Source organism: Taurulus bubalis (genome assembly GCF_910589615.1).
Source record: "Taurulus bubalis genome assembly, chromosome: 5".
Classification (NCBI taxonomy): domain Eukaryota; kingdom Metazoa; phylum Chordata; class Actinopteri; order Perciformes; family Cottidae; genus Taurulus; species Taurulus bubalis.
This window is the reverse complement of record NC_136593.1, coordinates 29,649,057-29,669,056: the sequence shown is the minus strand read 5'-3', so window position 1 is coordinate 29,669,056 and position 20,000 is coordinate 29,649,057. Positions and strand designations below refer to the sequence as shown.

The following is a 20,000-nucleotide window of genomic DNA, read 5'->3' as shown; positions in this document are numbered from 1 at the left end:
GAGATGCAGTATGAGTGTCAAATGACAGGAGGGAGTATAGATGCAGTATGAGTGTCACATGACATCAGGGAGTATAGATGCAGTATGAGTGTCACATGACAGGAGTATAGATGCAGTATGAGTGTCACATGACAGGAGGGAGTATAGATACAGTACGAGTGTCACATGACATCAGAGAGTAGAGATGCAGTATGAGTGTCACATGACAGGAGTATAGATGCAGTATGAGTGTCACATGACAGGAGGGAGTATAGATACAGTATGAGTGTCACATGACATCAGAGAGTAGAGATGCAGTATGAGTGTCACATGACATCAGAGAGTATAGATGCAGTATGAGTGTCACATGACAGGAGTATAGATGCAGTATGAGTGTCACATGACAGGAGTATAGATGCAGTATGAGTATCACATGACAGGAGGGAGTATAGATACAGTATGAGTGTCACATGACATCAGAGAGTAGAGATGCAGTATGAGTGTCACATGACATCAGAGAGTAGAGATGCAGTATGAGTGTCACATGACAGGAGGGAGTATACATATACAGTATGAGTGTCACATGACATCAGGGAGTAAAGATGCAGTATGAGTGTCACATGACAGGAGTATAGATGCAGTATGAGTGTCACATGACAGGAGGGAGTATAGATGCAGTATGAGTGTCACATGACAGGAGGGAGTATAGATGCAGTATGAGTGTCACATGACAGGAGGGAGTATAGATACAGTATGAGTGTCACATGACATCAGAGAGTAGAGATGCAGTATGAGTGTCACATGACAGGAGGGAGTATACATATACAGTATGAGTGTCACATGACATCAGGGAGTAAAGATGCAGTATGAGTGTCACATGACAGGAGTATAGATGCAGCATGAGTGTCACATGACATCAGAGAGTATAGATGCAGTATGAGTGTCACATGACAGGAGGGAGTATAGATGCAGTATGAGTGTCACATGACAGGAGGGAGTATAGATGCAGTATGAGTGTCACATGACAGGAGGGAGTATAGATGCAGTATGAGTGTCACATGACAGGAGTATAGATACAGTACGAGTGTCACATGACAGGAGGGAGTAGAGATGCAGTATGAGTGTCACATGACAGGAGGGAGTATAGATACAGTATGAGTGTCACATGCCATCAGAGAGTAGAGATGCAGTATGAGTGTCACATGACATCAGAGAGTAGAGATGCAGTATGAGTGTCACATGACAGGAGTATAGATGCAGTATGAGTGTCACATGACAGGAGTATAGATGCAGTATGAGTGTCACATGACAGGAGGGAGTATAGATACAGTATGAGTGTCACATGACATCAGAGAGTAGAGATGCAGTATGAGTGTCACATGACATCAGAGAGTAGAGATGCAGTATGAGTGTCACATGACAGGAGGGAGTATACATATACAGTATGAGTGTCACATGACATCAGGGAGTAAAGATGCAGTATGAGTGTCACATGACAGGAGTATAGATGCAGTATGAGTGTCACATGACAGGAGGGAGTATAGATGCAGTATGAGTGTCACATGACAGGAGGGAGTATAGATGCAGTATGAGTGTCACATGACAGGAGGGAGTATAGATACAGTATGAGTGTCACATGACATCAGAGAGTAGAGATGCAGTATGAGTGTCACATGACAGGAGGGAGTATACATATACAGTATGAGTGTCACATGACATCAGGGAGTAAAGATGCAGTATGAGTGTCACATGACAGGAGTATAGATGCAGCATGAGTGTCACATGACATCAGAGAGTATAGATGCAGTATGAGTGTCACATGACAGGAGGGAGTATAGATGCAGTATGAGTGTCACATGACAGGAGGGAGTATAGATGCAGTATGAGTGTCACATGACATCAGAGAGTAGAGATGCAGTATGAGTGTCACATGACATCAGAGAGTATAGATGCAGTATGAGTGTCACATGACAGGAGTATAGATGCAGTATGAGTGTCACATGACAGGAGTATAGATGCAGTATGAGTATCACATGACAGGAGGGAGTATAGATACAGTATGAGTGTCACATGACATCAGAGAGTAGAGATGCAGTATGAGTGTCACATGACATCAGAGAGTAGAGATGCAGTATGAGTGTCACATGACAGGAGGGAGTATACATATACAGTATGAGTGTCACATGACATCAGGGAGTAAAGATGCAGTATGAGTGTCACATGACAGGAGTATAGATGCAGTATGAGTGTCACATGACAGGAGGGAGTATAGATGCAGTATGAGTGTCACATGACAGGAGGGAGTATAGATGCAGTATGAGTGTCACATGACAGGAGGGAGTATAGATACAGTATGAGTGTCACATGACATCAGAGAGTAGAGATGCAGTATGAGTGTCACATGACAGGAGGGAGTATACATATACAGTATGAGTGTCACATGACATCAGGGAGTAAAGATGCAGTATGAGTGTCACATGACAGGAGTATAGATGCAGCATGAGTGTCACATGACATCAGAGAGTATAGATGCAGTATGAGTGTCACATGACAGGAGGGAGTATAGATGCAGTATGAGTGTCACATGACAGGAGGGAGTATAGATGCAGTATGAGTGTCACATGACAGGAGGGAGTATAGATGCAGTATGAGTGTCACATGACAGGAGTATAGATACAGTACGAGTGTCACATGACAGGAGGGAGTAGAGATGCAGTATGAGTGTCACATGACAGGAGGGAGTATAGATACAGTATGAGTGTCACATGCCATCAGAGAGTAGAGATGCAGTATGAGTGTCACATGACATCAGAGAGTAGAGATGCAGTATGAGTGTCACATGACAGGAGTATAGATGCAGTATGAGTGTCACATGACAGGAGTATAGATGCAGTATGAGTGTCACATGACAGGAGGGAGTATAGATACAGTATGAGTGTCACATGACATCAGAGAGTAGAGATGCAGTATGAGTGTCACATGACATCAGAGAGTAGAGATGCAGTATGAGTGTCACATGACAGGAGGGAGTATACATATACAGTATGAGTGTCACATGACATCAGGGAGTAAAGATGCAGTATGAGTGTCACATGACAGGAGTATAGATGCAGTATGAGTGTCACATGACAGGAGGGAGTATAGATGCAGTATGAGTGTCACATGACAGGAGGGAGTATAGATGCAGTATGAGTGTCACATGACAGGAGGGAGTATAGATACAGTATGAGTGTCACATGACATCAGAGAGTAGAGATGCAGTATGAGTGTCACATGACAGGAGGGAGTATACATATACAGTATGAGTGTCACATGACATCAGGGAGTAAAGATGCAGTATGAGTGTCACATGACAGGAGTATAGATGCAGCATGAGTGTCACATGACATCAGAGAGTATAGATGCAGTATGAGTGTCACATGACAGGAGGGAGTATAGATGCAGTATGAGTGTCACATGACAGGAGGGAGTATAGATGCAGTATGAGTGTCACATGACAGGAGGGAGTATAGATGCAGTATGAGTGTCACATGACAGGAGTATAGATACAGTACGAGTGTCACATGACAGGAGGGAGTAGAGATGCAGTATGAGTGTCACATGACATCAGGGAGTATAGATACAGTATGAGTGTCACATGACATCAGAGAGTAGAGATGCAGTACGAGTGTCACATGACATCAGGGAGTATAGATGCAGTATGAGTGTCACATGACATCAGGGAGTATAGATGCAGTATGAGTGTCACATGACAGGAGTATAGATGCAGTATGAGTGTCACATGACAGGAGGGAGTATAGATACAGTACGAGTGTCACATGACATCAGAGAGTAGAGATGCAGTATGAGTGTCACATGACAGGAGTATAGATGCAGTATGAGTGTCACATGACAGGAGGGAGTATAGATACAGTATGAGTGTCACATGACATCAGAGAGTAGAGATGCAGTATGAGTGTCACATGACATCAGAGAGTAGAGATGCAGTATGAGTGTCACATGACAGGAGTATAGATGCAGTATGAGTGTCACATGACAGGAGGGAGTATAGATACAGTATGAGTGTCACATGACATCAGAGAGTAGAGATGCAGTATGAGTGTCACATGACATCAGAGAGTAGAGATGCAGTATGAGTGTCACATGACAGGAGTATAGATGCAGTATGAGTGTCACATGACAGGAGTATAGATGCAGTATGAGTGTCACATGACAGGAGGGAGTATAGATACAGTATGAGTGTCACATGACATCAGAGAGTAGAGATGCAGTATGAGTGTCACATGACATCAGAGAGTAGAGATGCAGTATGAGTGTCACATGACAGGAGTATAGATGCAGTATGAGTGTCACATGACAGGAGGGAGTATAGATACAGTATGAGTGTCACATGACATCAGAGAGTAGAGATGCAGTATGAGTGTCACATGACATCAGAGAGTAGAGATGCAGTATGAGTGTCACATGACAGGAGGGAGTGTAGATGCAGTATGAGTGTCACATGACAGGAGTATAGATGCAGTATGAGTGTCACATGACAGGAGTATAGATGCAGTATGAGTGTCACATGACAGGAGGGAGTATAGATACAGTATCACGTGTTGTACATGTTATCACGTGATGTACATGTTATCACGTGATGTACATGTAATCACGTGATGTACATGTTATCCCGCAGACAGGGCGCCTCACCCGTCATGTTGTAGTGCATCCAGTTCAGCATGATCTCCGGCGCCCGGTACCACCGCGTCGCCACGTAGCCGGTCATCTCGTCATCCGTGTGCCGCGCCAAGCCGAAGTCCAGGATCTGAGGGGCCAAGTCATGCCGGGAGATTTTATACTCCACGTGATCGTCTACATCATATATACACACATATACACACACACACACACATATACACATATACACATATATATATATATATATATATATATATATATATATATATATATATATATATATATATGCTCGTCTCTTACCTTGAGCTCACAGTCTTCATTCACGGCCAGATTACTGGGCTTCAAGTCCTGAAGAGAAACGGGGACACGAAGGAAAAGTCAAGACTGGAACCAGAAGACCCAGAACCAGAAGACCCGGAACCAGAAGACCTGGAACCAGAAGACCCGGAACCAGAAGACCCGGAACCAGAAGACCCGGAACCAGAAGACCTGGAACCAGAAGACCTGGAACCAGAAGACCCAGAACCAGAAGACCTGGAGGAGGATCCTGATCCTCCCCTCAGCATCATGTGGGCCTCATTGTGTGGTAGATCAGCACCAGACCTCTGAGGCCTGAAGTGTGTTGGAAGACATTTAAAGATCAACTTACTCTGTGGATGATATCTGCAGAGTGGATGTACTGTGGGGAGAAAGAGAGGATTATATTATTATATTATATATGAAACTCTCACACAGGACAGGATATGCAATGAGCTCTTTAAGTTAATCAGATAGACCAGGAGATGCCGGGGTCTCCACTACAGAATGTTTCTACACTAACTTGTATATATTATGTATATATTATCTTATATTATATATATTATCTTCAGCGTACTGATGAAGACTACACTGACTTGTTTATATTATCTTCAGCGTACTGATGAAGACTACACTGACTTGTTTATATTATCTTCAGCGTACTGATGAAGACTACACTGACTTGTTTATATTATCTTCAGCGTACTGATGAAGACTACACTGACTTGTTTATATTATCTTCAGCGTACTGATGAAGACTACACTGACTTGTTTATATTATCTTCAGCGTACTGATGAAGACTACACTGACTTGTTTATATTATCTTCAGCGTACTGATGAAGACTACACTGACTTGTTTATAGTATCTTCAGCGTACTGATGAAGACTACACTGACTTGTTTATAGTATCTTCAGCGTACTGATGAAGACTACACTGACTTGTTTATATTATCTTCAGCGTACTGATGAAGACTACACTGACTTGTTTATAGTATCTTCAGCGTACTGATGAAGACTACACTGACTTGTTTATATTATCTTCAGCGTACTGATGAAGTCGACCTCTGACCTTCAGGCCTCGGAGGATCTGGTAGATGAGGAACTGGACGTGGTCGTCTGTCAGCTTTTGGCACTTGACAATGTTGTTGAGGTCTGCGCCCATCAGGTGGGTCACCAGGTACCTGTGGAGCGCAGGGCACAGCGTCTTCATCATCATCATCATCATCATCGTGACGAATGCAGCAGAATGACTCCATGAAACATTGAATTCATTATTCTGTGTACCTTTGCCCACATGAAAGCAAAGCCAGGGGTTCATGCAGCATTTATAGATGTATTTTTCATAAGAAAGGGAAACTAACACGAGGAGGACCAGGAAAGCGTGCACACGTGTAAACATGTGCTTCTCTTCGTAGGTCGGCTGCACCGACGCTCTTAATGCTGGTCACATGACACGCGTTACCATGGAGACTAGCTGTGTGTGCATCACCTTGGTGAAACCTGCCGGCCACTGGACTCACATGAGGTTATGAGTTATGAACTCGTTCATGAGAGCTGGTGACTTACACGTCGTTGAACTCCTCCAGACTGGTTGCAGGTGAGAAGACGTCCAGCAGGCCGATCACCTGCAGGTCAGAGGTCACAGGTCAAAGGTCACAGAACAAACAAACCGGGTTTTTGAGACAAAAACAGTTTTCATTGAGTGTTTGAGAAACACTCAAACAACCATTTGATGAACTTCAATGTCAGCGAACGTGCTTTCAATATAAAAACAACTAACTTATATATTTATATAAATATATTATGTAAAGTCTGAAGTGGAATTATATTCAGTAAAACAGACTTTCCTTGTTTTCAAGGACTCATGCGAGCTATTACATACATATATAAATATGCACACACACACACACACACACACACACACACACACACACACACACACACACACACACACACACACACACACACACACACACAGGAGCTCTGTTTTGGGGAACAGTGATTTTGTCACATAACTGGAGCCGATAACAACAGATATGAACTCGGAGGAAGCAGCGAACACTGTCAGGTGAAGTTTGTGCATCGAGATGACATGACAGCAAAAACAAAAACAACATGTCAACATGACAAAGTATGATAGGAGAGATGATTATGAGCACAAACACACTTGTTTTCCTGTTTGAACAGAGCAGAAAAAGAGAGAAAGAGGACAAAGACAGGATGCATACTAGAGGATTACCGTGTGTGTGTGTGTGTGTGTGTGTGTGTGTGTGTGTGTGTGTGTGTGTGTGTGTGTGTGTATACAGTAATGTGTATGCACACATTCATGCAGAGAGCAGCCCGGAGTGCCACCCTGTCCTCTGGAGAGAGACGGTATTACAGCCCGCCCACACAGGCACACAACCACAGCTGATTGGTCGGCCGGAGCCACAACAATCAGCTGATTGGTCGGCCGGAGCCACAACAATCAGCTGATTGGTCCACACAGGCTTTCCTGAATCGAAACCCAGGGAGTCTCCTGGCAACAGCAGAGCACAACACAGATCCCCGTCTGCTGCTTCAGCTTCATGCAACACTCCCCGGTACGGTGAAACAGAAGCTGGCAGCTCATCATGACCTCCAGTAGCAACAAGACCTCTGAAACAAGCTGCAGCACCACACCATCGACTCTGCATCATCAGAATTAATCCCAGTAAACCCATTGAAATGAAGGGGATATTTACCAGTAGTACCAGTGCAACACTGTTTCCTAAACTGCTTCAGTTGTGAAGCAGAACAGGATTAAGGTCATGGTACTAAAGTAGTGTTAATGTTTATTATTTGTTTATATACACTATATAAATGTACTTCCTTCATTGCTGTACTGCACCGTGCATGCAGACACCTGTTCACACACACACACACACACACACACACACACACACGATGGAAGGACCCGACGACGGTGTCAGGAGCCCGCAGTGCGTGTCCATGACACCGTTTATCCCCGTCACTAAAGGAGGCGTGTGATGGCGCCACCAGAAGCTTCACGTCAACGCATGCAGGCAGTGAACAGGCCGAGCTGCACCATGAACACACGTGTGCAATCCTGGCCTCAGAGCTAATCTACAGAACAATGCACACACACACACACACACACACACACACACACACACACACACAACTCACGTTCTCGTGCTTCATGTGCTTGAGCAGCCGCAGCTCTCGGTAGGTTCTCTTGGCGTGGATGATGGACTGGAAGGGTCTGGACAACTTCTTCACTGCGATCTTCAGGCCCGTCTTCACGTCGTACACCGAGCTGAGACAGGGATTGAGACTAGTTAGACTCATACACCGAGCTGAGACAGGGATTGAGACTAGTTAGACTCATACACCGAGCTGAGACAGGGATTGAGAATAGTTAGACCGTGGCTGTGAACAGTGAAAGCATTACATCAGGCCAACAACAATCCTCACATCAAACGGGAACATTTCCCTTTATTTAACGGAGAAGGAATCGGCTCAGGTGGCCTGAACCCAGCTAACAGAGCAGAGGATTGCATAAACCTCAGTTTGGGTTTGCTTCTTATTCTCCTCTGCAGCCGCAGGCTGGAGGAACATGACTGAACATGACGACATTGTGCACAACAACAAAAGAGTGAAAACCACCCACCTAATAGTTTACTTTGTTTAAAGAATGGCGGGTAAGCGTAACTTAGACCTGGATGTCCAGGACCGCTTGACTGCTTAAAGCCTATGAATACAGCTCCATTGGTTAAAGTAGGAATACACTGCGGCTACAGCATCACTACTGTTTGTAGAACCAAGCCCTCAAAGCAGTTTACAGTATTTCAAGAACGTAACAATGAGGCCTGACTAATTATATTAGTCAACACAAACTAAATGAACCGTCACCGTTGCAAATGTAGAAGCTGATTTGAAGTCAGCGGCTGCTCTCTGGCATGAGCCTCTCATATCTGACTAACTTCACTGGAACAATCAGCCCAGTCACTGCTTACTGGGAGTAAAGGGAAGAACAAAAAGAAAGATACCAGGTGTGCCAAAAGAGCAGCGACAACAGAAGTGTGAGCGCACTGTGGCCTTTCTGTGGAGAGTTCAAGGCCCTGCTATCGCTGCGTGTTACGGGAAGAGAGTCATTTCCCTTTAACGTGTTGCAAAACTGCTGATTTGAACTGTCGACCTCTCTGCACACGACTGGGAAGCAAGCATGTTACAGTGGTGCAGTTTCAATTCACTTCATTTTGCATAGCTCAAAATCACAAATTACACTGAGGGCTTTACAGTCTGTACATATAACATCTGTCCCGGGACCTCACATCGGATCAGGAACGACTCCCTGGTCATGTGACCAGAATGAATAACGTAACATTACATGAATATGACAGAAACTATTCATATCATGAGTAGCAGGCGTGGACCACGATCCAGATACGGTCCACAGTGCCACAAATCCATCGTGGGAACATGAAGATAAGCAGTGTGTTTCTTTCCAGCCAGTCAGATAATCTCCCACACCCTCCGTACTCCGTGTTCCAGGCCTGCAGAAGAACTAGCATGTGTGTCACTTGTGAGGTGAAACCCGTACTTAGTAAACAGAGTATACCAACGCTAAAGCACACACACACTGATGCTAATCTGCAGGACAAACAAGACGGGTCTAAGCAAACACCGTCCAATTATCCATCCATCCATCCATTATCAGCCGCTTATCCGGGGTCGGGTCGCGGTGGCAGCAGGTTCAGCAGGCCGACCCAGGCTTCCCTCTCACCTGCAACACTTTCCAGCTCATTCTGGGATCCCGAGGCGTTCCAAGGCCAGCCGGGAGATATAATCCCTCCAGCGTGTCCTCGGTCTTCCCCGGGGTCTCCTACCAGTCCAATTAGTCTGCAGTAAATGGAAGTGCAATAAGAGACGATGGATGAGCGTCCTCACGAGGGAGGAGCGTCCTCGCGAGGGAGGAGCGTCCTCACGAGCGTCCTCACGAGCGTCCTCACGAGGGAGGAGCGTCCTCGCGAGGGAGGAGCGTCCTCACGAGCGTCCTCACGAGCGTCCTCGCGAGGGAGGAGCGTCCTCGCGAGGGAGGAGCGTCCTCGCGAGCGTCCTCACGAGCGTCCTCGCGAGGGAGCAGCGTCCTCACGAGCGTCCTCACGAGGGAGGAGCGTCCTCACGAGGGAGGAGCGTCCTCACGATGGAGGAGCGTCCTCGCGATGGAGGAGCGTCCTCACGAGCGTCCTCATGATGGAGGAGCGTCCTCACGATGGAGGAGCGTCCTCACGAGCGTTCTCACGATGGAGGAGCGTCCTCACGAGCGTCCTCGCGATGGAGGAGCGTCCTCGCGATGGAGGAGCGTCCTCACGAGCGTCCTCACGAGCGTCCTCACGAGCGTCCTCACGAAGGAGGAGCGTCCTCACGAGGGAGGAGCGTCCTCGCGAGGGAGGAGCGTCCTCACGAGCGTCCTCACGAAGGAGGAGCGTCCTCGCGATGGAGGAGCGTCCTCGCGATGGAGGAGCGTCCTCACGAGCGTCCTCATGATGGAGGAGCGTCCTCACGATGGAGGAGCGTCCTCACGAGCGTCCTCGCGAGCGTCCTCACGATGGAGGAGCGTCCTCGCGAGCGTCCTCACGAAGGAGGAGCGTCCTCACAATGGATGAGCGTCCTCACAATGGAGGAGCGTCCTCGCGATGGATGAGCGTCCTCACGAGCGTCCTCACGATGGAGGAGCGTCCTCACGAGCGTCCTCACGATGGAGGAGTGTCCTCACGATGGAGGAGCGTCCTCACGATGGAGGAGCGTCCTCACGATGGAGGAGCGTCCTCACGAGCGTCCTCACGATGGAGGAGCGTCCTCACAATGGATGAGCGTCTTCACAATGGAGGAGCGTCCTCGCGATGGATGAGCGTCCTCACGAGTGTCCTCACGAGGGAGGAGCGTCCTCACGAGCGTCCTCACGAGGGAGGAGCGTCCTCACGAGGGAGGAGCGTCCTCACGAGCGTCCTCACGATGGAGGAGCGTCCTCACGAGGGAGGAGCGTCCTCACAAGCGTCCTCACGAGCGTCCTCACGATGGAGGAGCGTCCTCACGAGCATCCTCACGAGCATCCTCACGATGGAGGAGCGTCCTCACGAGCGTCCTCACGATGGAGGAGCGTCCTCACGAGCGTCCTCACGAGCGTCCTCACAAGCGTCCTCACGAAGGACGAGCGTCCTCACAAGCGTCCTCACGATGAAGGAGCGTCCTCACAATGGACGAGCGTCCTCACGAGCGTCCTCACGATGGAGGAGCGTCCTCGCGATGGATGAGCGTCCTCACAAGCGTCCTCGCGATGGAGGAGCGTCCTCGCGATGGATGAGCGTCCTCACGAGCGTCCTCACGAGCGTCCTCACGAGCGTCCTCACGAGCGTCCTCACGATGGAGGCGCGTCCTCACAATGGATGAGCGTCCTCACGATGAAGGAGCATCCTCACGATGAAGGAGCATCCTCACAATGGATGAGCGTCCTCACGAGCGTCCTCACGATGGAGGAGCGTCCTCACGATGGAGGAGCGTCCTCACGGACGAGCGTCCTCACGATGGACGAGCGTCCTCACAAGCGTCCTCACGATGAAGGAGCGTCCTCACGATGGATGAGCGTCCTCACGATGGATGAGCGTCCTCACGAGCGTCCTCACGAGCGTCCTCACGAAGGACGAGCGTCCTCACGAGGGAGGAGCGTCCTCACGATGGATGAGCGCCCTCACGATGGATGAGCGTCCTCACGATGGATGAGCGTCCTCACGAGCGTCCTCACGAGCGTCCTCACGATGGACGAGCGTCCTCACGAGCGTCCTCACGAGCGTCCTCACGAGCGTCCTCACGAAGGAGGAGCGTCCTCACGAAGGAGGAGCGTCCTCACGAAGGAGGAGCGTCCTCACGAAGGAGGAGTGTCCTTATGAAGGAGGAGCATCCTCACGAAGGAGGAGCGTCCTCACGAAGGAGGAGCGTCCTCACGATGGATGAGCGCCCTCACGATGGATGAGCGTCCTCACAAGCGTCCTCACGAGCGTCCTCACGAAGGAGGAGCGTCCTCACGAAGGAGGAGCATGCTCACGAAGGAGGAGCATCCTTATGAAGGAGGAGCATCCTTACGAAGGAGGAGCGTCCTTACGAGGGAGGAGCGTCCTCACGAGGGAGGAGCGTCCTCACGAAGGAGGAGCGTCCTTATGAAGGAGGAGCATCCTCACAAAGGAGGAGCGTCCTTATGAAGGAGGAGCATCCTCACAAAGGAGGAGCGTCCTTATGAAGGAGGAGCGTCCTTATGAAGGAGGAGCATCCTCACAAAGGAGGAGCGTCCTCACGAAGGAGGAGCGTCCTTATGAAGGACGAGCATCCTCACAAAGGAGGAGCGTCCTTATGAAGGAGGAGCGTCCTTATGAAGGAGGAGCGTCCTCACGAAGGAGGAGCGTCCTCACGAAGGAGGAGCGTCCTCACAAAGGAGGAGCGTCCTTATGAAGGAGGAGCATCCTCACAAAGGAGGAGCGTCCTTATGAAGGAGGAGCATCCTCACAAAGGAGGAGCGTCCTTATGAAGGAGGAGCGTCCTTATGAAGGAGGAGCATCCTCACAAAGGAGGAGCGTCCTTATGAAGGAGGAGCGTCCTTATGAAGGAGGAGCGTCCTTATGAAGGAGGAGCGTCCTTATGAAGGAGGAGCATCCTTATGAAGGAGGAGCATCCTTACGAAGGAGGAGCATCCTTACGAAGGAGGAGCATCCTTATGAAGGAGGAGCGTCCTTATGAAGGAGGAGCGTCCTTATGAAGGAGGAGCATCCTTATGAAGGAGGAGCATCCTTATGAAGGAGGAGCATCCTTACGAAGGAGGAGCATCCTTACGAAGGAGGAGCATCCTTATGAAGGAGGAGCGTCCTTATGAAGGAGGAGCGTCCTTATGAAGGAGGAGCATCCTCACAAAGGAGGAGCATCCTTATGAAGGAGGAGCGTCCTTATGAAGGAGGAGCATCCTTATGAAGGAGGAGCATCCTTATGAAGGAGGAGCATCCTTATGAAGGAGGAGCGTCCTTATGAAGGAGGAGCGTCCTTATGAAGGAGGAGCATCCTCACAAAGGAGGAGCATCCTTATGAAGGAGGAGCGTCCTTATGAAGGAGGAGCATCCTTATGAAGGAGGAGCATCCTTATGAAGGAGGAGCATCCTTATGAAGGAGGAGCATCCTTACGAAGGAGGAGCGTCCTTATGAAGGAGGAGCATCCTTGTGGCGTTCGTCCGCAGCACGTTGCTGACGAACAGACGGAGGCAGCAGCAGGTGTGTACTTCACCGACTCGTGGAAATAACGGTACTAAGCGTTATGTCCTTCCTCTGGCCGTCAACTCACTTTACTTCACAAGTTAGACTCTCAGGAGCGTTGAGAGACAGAAGGATGGAGGCTTCCACCTCATTAAATGAAGGGGTGCATTCGTGGCGTTGATGAACACGTCGATCAGAGTCTTGACACTCTGGCAGACCAGCATGGCTGAGAGCTTCATGGCTAGATTCTGAGTTATTAGAAGTAACACAAGTGCATTTCATCCAGGGTGTTATATGTCATCTAAACATGACAAGCATCTAGACTGAACGTTCGTGAGGTTAATGAAAAAGAACCAGACTGATCACGATGCACCTTCATCTTCATCATTATGGCCTCAGGCTTCCTGTAGAACTGGACTTCACCTGTTCCTCTCAGAGCTATAAACTGGGTTTCAATGCAGAGCTTTTATCAACGTACACATGGCCAGCATTATGATGTATTAATCTGGCTCTGTTTTAAAGCGCCATGATGACCTTGGTGACAGTAAGATAACACGTGTTTACACAGCAGGAGCAATAACGTCAGTATTTACAGCTTTAACTTAATTACCACATGCACACAATCTATTTTCCAATTTGCTCTGCAAACAGTGATGAAGCGAAGCGGAACGTACTTCATGGAGAACGAGTCTCCTCCAGCGGTCTTCATTAATTTAATTGCAAAAGGATTCTCTCTCTGCATGTCAGCAGCATGGCGTCTGCAGTCATCCTGACTCTTCTTCTCTGGTGACCTCACAGACGCAGTGGATCCTTTAACCAGCTGCTTTTAAAGCTCCTGCTGGTCGAGCCGACGTCGCCGTGGTTAAATCCAGGAGCGCGTCAGCCAAACGCACCACCAGTGGCTCCGCTTCGTCAGCAATAAATTAATATCACATCGGTTTCCTGATGCGAGACCAAACGCCAGCTCAGATTCTGGATATCGTGACATGTAGTAAGCAGAGGAACGTTTCCACCAGAGCGCCTTGAGCCTTTTTGGGCCAGAAATTAGGAAAATCAGTTTTAAATGTTAAGGTGTTTTGAGAATGCAGCGAATAGAAATGATATGAACGTCTGAAGGAAAGCAGGAAAAGTTTCTCCACAACTTCCACGTTCTGAGGATCAATACCTGTGGTAGTTGCATGCAGTGAATATGTTCACCCAGAAATTTATAAAATATTAAATCCCCTTTACATTTGTTTTATTAAATGCCAAATTATGTTCAGCAACAAGTATTTTACTGGCCCGTCTGAGCAGGAGCCGTTTGATAAAGTCTGGAAATGACTCATGACGACATCAAAGCCCAAAACACTCAGGTATTGTTGCTCTATCCTCGGTTCATTCCTGCACTGAGATAAAGATTGATTTGATTTCATAAGCACACGTCCGTGAGCCGGAGCGTGCTTATGGTCCGTGTGCATATTGTGATGCAGCAGCATTCACGCTACCGCAGGAGCTCTGGATCGCCTCCCAGCCTCACGTTAACCAAGCAGAACCAAGCAGAACCAAGCAGAACCCGGTCCTGTTGTTTTCTTAGACGACTCCAAGTGACAGCTAGATGATAAACAATATTTACAACCCCACCTAGTGCATGCTTCAATGTTTTAAAGCTGGGAAGAATTATGGAGGAACGCCATGGTAGCAGCAACAACAACAACAAAGACCAGTCCATCTGACCACCAGTCCATCTGACCACCAGTCCATCTGACCACCAGTCCATCTGACCACCAGTCCATCTGACCACCAGTCCATCTGACCACCAGTCCATCTGACCAGTTATTCTGACCACCAGTCCATCTGACCAGTTATTCTGACCACCAGTCCATCTGACCACCAGTCCATCTGACTAGTCCATCTGACCAGTTATTCTGACCACCAGTCCATCTGACCAGTCCATCTGACCACCAGTCCATCCAGCTGACCAGTAGCGACCCACTGGAGGTCAGAAAGGCGTTGCAGACTTTGTTTATGGACCACTTGACCTGCTGACCTGAGTCACAGGATGAGACTTACTGATCACACGGCGCTCCTGTCAGCTCTCACTCTGGTTTTGGATCTCGTCAAACACAGAAGACAACACAGAGGAATGTCCTCAGAAGGAACTACAGAGGAGCGGCCATGTTTGTGGATGGAAATAATTTGGAATCCTATTTGATGAGGTCGTGAAGCTCACTGGTCCTGATGAGGCTCTTTGCCTGTTTAACCATCATGAAACCAACATGTACTGACCAGCATCGCTGTTAGAGGCTTGTCCTGTATGTGCTTTAATAATACTCTGGAAAATATAAAAAATATGACAAAGATATTAAACTCCTGTAAGACTCTGCGTTAAGCAGCTAAACGTCTACATGCATTGGCCTCAGGGCCTTCAGGAGGTTTGCTAGTGTGAGAATGTATCTACACATTCTACACAACCCCTCCTGCTTCTTCTAATCACCCGTTTCACTCACCACTAATAACTGCAAAAAGCACACGTTCAGCTCCTTCAACAGCTCAAGTAAAAGTTGAAACTGCAGTCTGACCTCGTGCGTGACCGGATGAAGAGCAGGACGCGTCACCACCTCGGGACTGTGAGTCATGGATGGACCACAACGGGAAAGGGTGACATCATTCTAGAGTCATCGTGTGGTGGAATGGGCTCCCGTAGAAAGCTCTCACTGTGCACGAGGGGAAACCACGTGACCTTCTGGTGCTCTGCAGGCTGCACCCAACTAGAACATGCATAATGCATGCGGGGTGTGTGCAGGACCTGCTGCTGTGGTGGAGGCTCTTCTGCAGAGGACCATGTCCATGCGGGCATCATGTCCCGGGACAGGATGCCCGCATGGACAGAATGCCCCTAAACCCTCAGCCTGGTGCACCAGTACAGGGGGATCTGGTGCGACCTGGTCCTGGTCCTGGAGCAGTCTGGGCATCACATGTGTTTACAGGACCACAGCAGCACAAAACACCCCCCTCCCTCTCCCCTCCCGGCCGAAGAAACACGAGCCACCCCGAAGCGTGCCCGATGTCTCATGGACCCAGCAGCCCGAGTGAAAACGTAAACAAAAGCCCCCCCACTCTTCGCAGGTGACCCGTGAGGAGGTGACTCTGCGGGCCTCTGGGTGGAGGAGCCCGCTGTGCACCGCGCCGTGCTCTCTCTCGGTGGGACCCCGCAGCAGCCCCGCAACAGCCCCGCATCAGCCCCGCATCAGCCCCGCAGCAGCTGCTTACCAGACGGACCCGTACGCCCCGGAGCCCACGGGGGACAGGTTCTGGTACCGCTCCGGGACCTCCCACACGGTCTTGTTGAGCTCCTGCCGGTAGAACGCGGGTCTCTCCGGCTGCGACATTCCTGCGGACCGCGCCGCCGCGCAGCGCCCGACGAGCGGAAACTTCTGCGCTCCGCCCCGCGCGTCACGACGCGCTGCTGCCGAGAGCCTGCGGGCGGTGCGGGGTCCGATATCACGCACAGCTTCAGCCGCGCGCTCGTGCAGATTGCGTGCAGTCTGCGCACAAAGCCCCCAGCAGCTGTCCGCGTGCGTCGGGCCGCTTGGAGACACTTCCTCTCCCGGAGCCTCGCGTCAGGAAGCAGCCTGCACGAGCCGATGTGTTCGCACTGTTCTCTCTCGCTCTGCAGGGCGCGCGCGGAAACGTGACCGCGCACGTCCCTTCGCCAATCAACGCTCTCGTCAACAATGAGTGTTCTCTCGCGAGAACTGGGTCGACTCGAGGAGGAACACGGGATGCCCCGAGCTGCTCCGACTGATGACGCGCAATGACGTCATCTCAAACGTCTCAAACGTATCCGACTCAATTATGATTAAGATGTGTGTCAATACAAATCAACAGCTAGGGCTCATTCCTTAATAACAATGTCTACACACATAAAACATATTGATGGTCCCAGTATAAGATTAGATAAAATAAGATAATCCTTTATTAGTGCCGCAGTGGGAAATTACAGGATTACAGCAGCATTGCTCACAAGTAAATAGAAGATAAAATCAAGTAATATAAATAAACAGTAAAACAGTAATTCATCAAAGTGTTATGGAAACACCACTGATGAATCAAGGCGTGGCCGTTTGTAGAACTACATCAAGGATGAAGGATCATTAATAATAATAATCGGTGATAAGATCGTAGAAGCACAGGTGTAAATATTATAGATGAGTTATGGCTGCTCTGGTTTAAGGTGCTGGTATACTGGTCTTACTGGGACACCAGATTGGAACCGAGCTACTGTTCATGTTGTGGTGATCCTATAATGACATGTAATAGTCCAGAGCCGTGTACAGAGTACAGTAAGTAAATCATAAGCTGATGAAAGTATGGCAGTTATGAATCAGGAGTCTAAAGTTTAGTTTAATGGAGGTGCAGGTTCATTGGGAGACTTCAGTCACCTTAAAATAAGTTAAAAATAACTTGAATTGACATTTAGTCTGTTTGCAGGGAGAATAATACAAGATAAAGATGGGAAACAAGTTGTATGGCAGTATTCCAACATGGCACATTAGCAGAAATGATTATATATATATATATATATATATATATATATATATATACATACATACATACACAGACACACACACACACACACACACACACACACACACACACACACACTAATGTGCCTAAAATGAGATGATTTATTTCACACTAAAACAGATGAACATGAAGTCGGCGCTGCTCATAGATGCTTTAAAAACGACGTTATAAGGAATGACTCGGTCCAAAAGAGACCCGACAGGAAGAATGGCGCTAAAAGCAAAACAAGGATGCACTCAAATAAAATACATAAAAGGGTCTGGTGCAATACATTGAATAAGCAATAAATGCTGAAAGACCACAAACACAGAAATCGTCTGAATAATGTTTTATTAAAAATTGCATTGCATCCCCCCTCAAAACAATGTACTTCTTTAAAAATGTAAAATAAAGTGGCAGAATTAAACTCAGAACAACTATGTCATTAAGACGGGATAAGAGACACCATCACCATTTGGCATTGCATTTAAATTATTTAAATGTTTAGGTATTTTAAAACATGTCTTTCAACATGTTCTTTACTCTACAGTTGCGGTAGAACTTTGTCTCCTACGTGTCTTACAATTCACGTTTTTGTGACATTTAAACAGGTTATAGTATTAGATGTCAGCGTAAAGACAACATACACCTGTGCAACACGTGTATTTCAACCCTAAAACAACGCTTAAAGGAGCTATATCCCACATTCATGACATAAATACAGCGGAGCGACGGCATCCTGAGCAGAGACTGTGGTCCCACTTCCTGTTTGTAATCTGAGCTGCTTGGTCCGTGTGTGCATGTCAGAGCACCAGAGTCCGGTTAAAAGCCGTCCGCGTTTCTTCCCCCGCCTCATCTTGTGTTCTCGTCCCTCTGCTAGCGGCCTCTGCTCCGCTCCACTCAGCCCGCCGTGCATCCTTTGTCTTTTAAAGGATGCCATCATGGAGCTGATGAGGCGACGACGCCATGTCGGCCCGACCGCCTCCATGTGTGCTTGTGATGTCACAAACTCTGACCTTTGCATATCGCTCCTTTGAGAGATGCCACACAGCACTGTTGAGAACAGTAAAATATAGTGTACACAAGAACGTCTTTATATATTAGCTTTGTTTGTTCCCTACGCCCTCGACACAAGAGGTGACACAGAAAAAAAACACATAGCTGGGCACAAGCACAATTAATCATTTTCACTGAACCCCTGGCGAATCTCTACTGGTCAGATCTTTTTCCAAATATATACAGTCTGGCTAATTTTAGGTTGTGTACAGGTCAAATGCACACACTGCCCTTCCATCTTCTGCATCCTTCAATGTAAATATGATGGGGTGTGTATGAGACAACAGAATGATACCATGTGACCCAACCGTCCAGCTCCTCTGAAAACGGAGGAGATTCTGGATGCTCTTGATGTCTGTAGTGCATTCAAAATATCACGGGAGGTTATGGACCCGATCGCTGGCTGGTCCGTCTCGTAGCTCCACAGGGCCAGAGGGGTTCATAGGTGAGGCGACCCAAGAGGTTTCCCCCAACAAGGATGAGCGCGCGGCCGCGGTCCAGTCTCAGCCGGCGCCCGCACAGTGTCCCGTCCCAGCAGCACCGTCATTTGAAGAAGACGACGTAGAAAGCCATGAGCAAGCAGGACACAGCCACGGCGATGTGGAGCCGCGTCCCAATCACCGCCGCTGAGAAGAGAGGCGGAGTTTAACGAGGACGAGAGAAGAACACTGCTAGTAAGGAGAATATAGCAAACAATGTCGACTAAACTATGTACAAAAGAGTAATACGTTTAAATGAAACAGACAGAGTTAGCTTCTGACTTTGAGCTTTCAGGCTTTTTACATTTGTTTACCGCTACACACATCTGCCTTTTTCGCATTGGACATTCTTGCTTCTCTTAGCTTGGAGAGCACAGGTGGAACTAACAACATGACAACGGGCCGGTCCATTAACGTGATCCAGTATCCCAGAAATATACTCAAAAGAAGTCAAAGAGACTATTAACATGTTTCCCCATTTCAGATTTAGAGAATGAGTTCTCAAGTTTTCTCACAAGGACATGTTGTGTAGAAATTACAGGTGTGTGTGTAAAACATGTACCTTTGTAGAAGACGCCCCACACTCCTTTCTTCTCCGACAGCAGCCAGCTGTTGAGGCGAGGCACCTTCTTGAGGTATGCACACGTGCAGATGAACAGCAGCCCAAAAGTCAGGATGCCATCGAG

General features: G+C 48.3%; 2 protein-coding genes across 2 annotated transcripts in view; both read right to left on the bottom strand.

The window, feature by feature from the left end:
* mapk14b (mitogen-activated protein kinase 14b) overlaps positions 1-16,602 on the bottom strand; it is a gene marked incomplete at both ends in the record, with an annotated part of 18,911 nt that extends 2,309 nt beyond the window's left edge. The window contains 7 exons of the mRNA XM_079218714.1: positions 4,672-4,786; positions 4,960-5,007; positions 5,309-5,338; positions 6,027-6,138; positions 6,524-6,582; positions 8,126-8,255; positions 16,484-16,602. Of these exons, the coding sequence (XP_079074840.1) occupies positions 4,672-4,786; positions 4,960-5,007; positions 5,309-5,338; positions 6,027-6,138; positions 6,524-6,582; positions 8,126-8,255; positions 16,484-16,602 (613 nt within the window). The remainder of the gene's footprint in view (positions 1-4,671; positions 4,787-4,959; positions 5,008-5,308; positions 5,339-6,026; positions 6,139-6,523; positions 6,583-8,125; positions 8,256-16,483) is intronic.
* A 1,523-nt stretch (positions 16,603-18,125) lies between these two features.
* The window catches only part of tmem167b (transmembrane protein 167B), a 3,154-nt gene continuing 1,279 nt past the window's right edge, over positions 18,126-20,000 (bottom strand). Inside the window, exons 2-3 of the mRNA XM_079218041.1 lie at positions 19,877-20,000; positions 18,126-19,461 (exon numbers count right to left, since the gene is read on the bottom strand). The exon at positions 19,877-20,000 is cut by the window's right edge and continues 8 nt beyond it. Coding sequence (XP_079074167.1) covers positions 19,379-19,461; positions 19,877-20,000 — 207 coding nt within the window. The 3' untranslated portion in view covers positions 18,126-19,378. The remainder of the gene's footprint in view (positions 19,462-19,876) is intronic.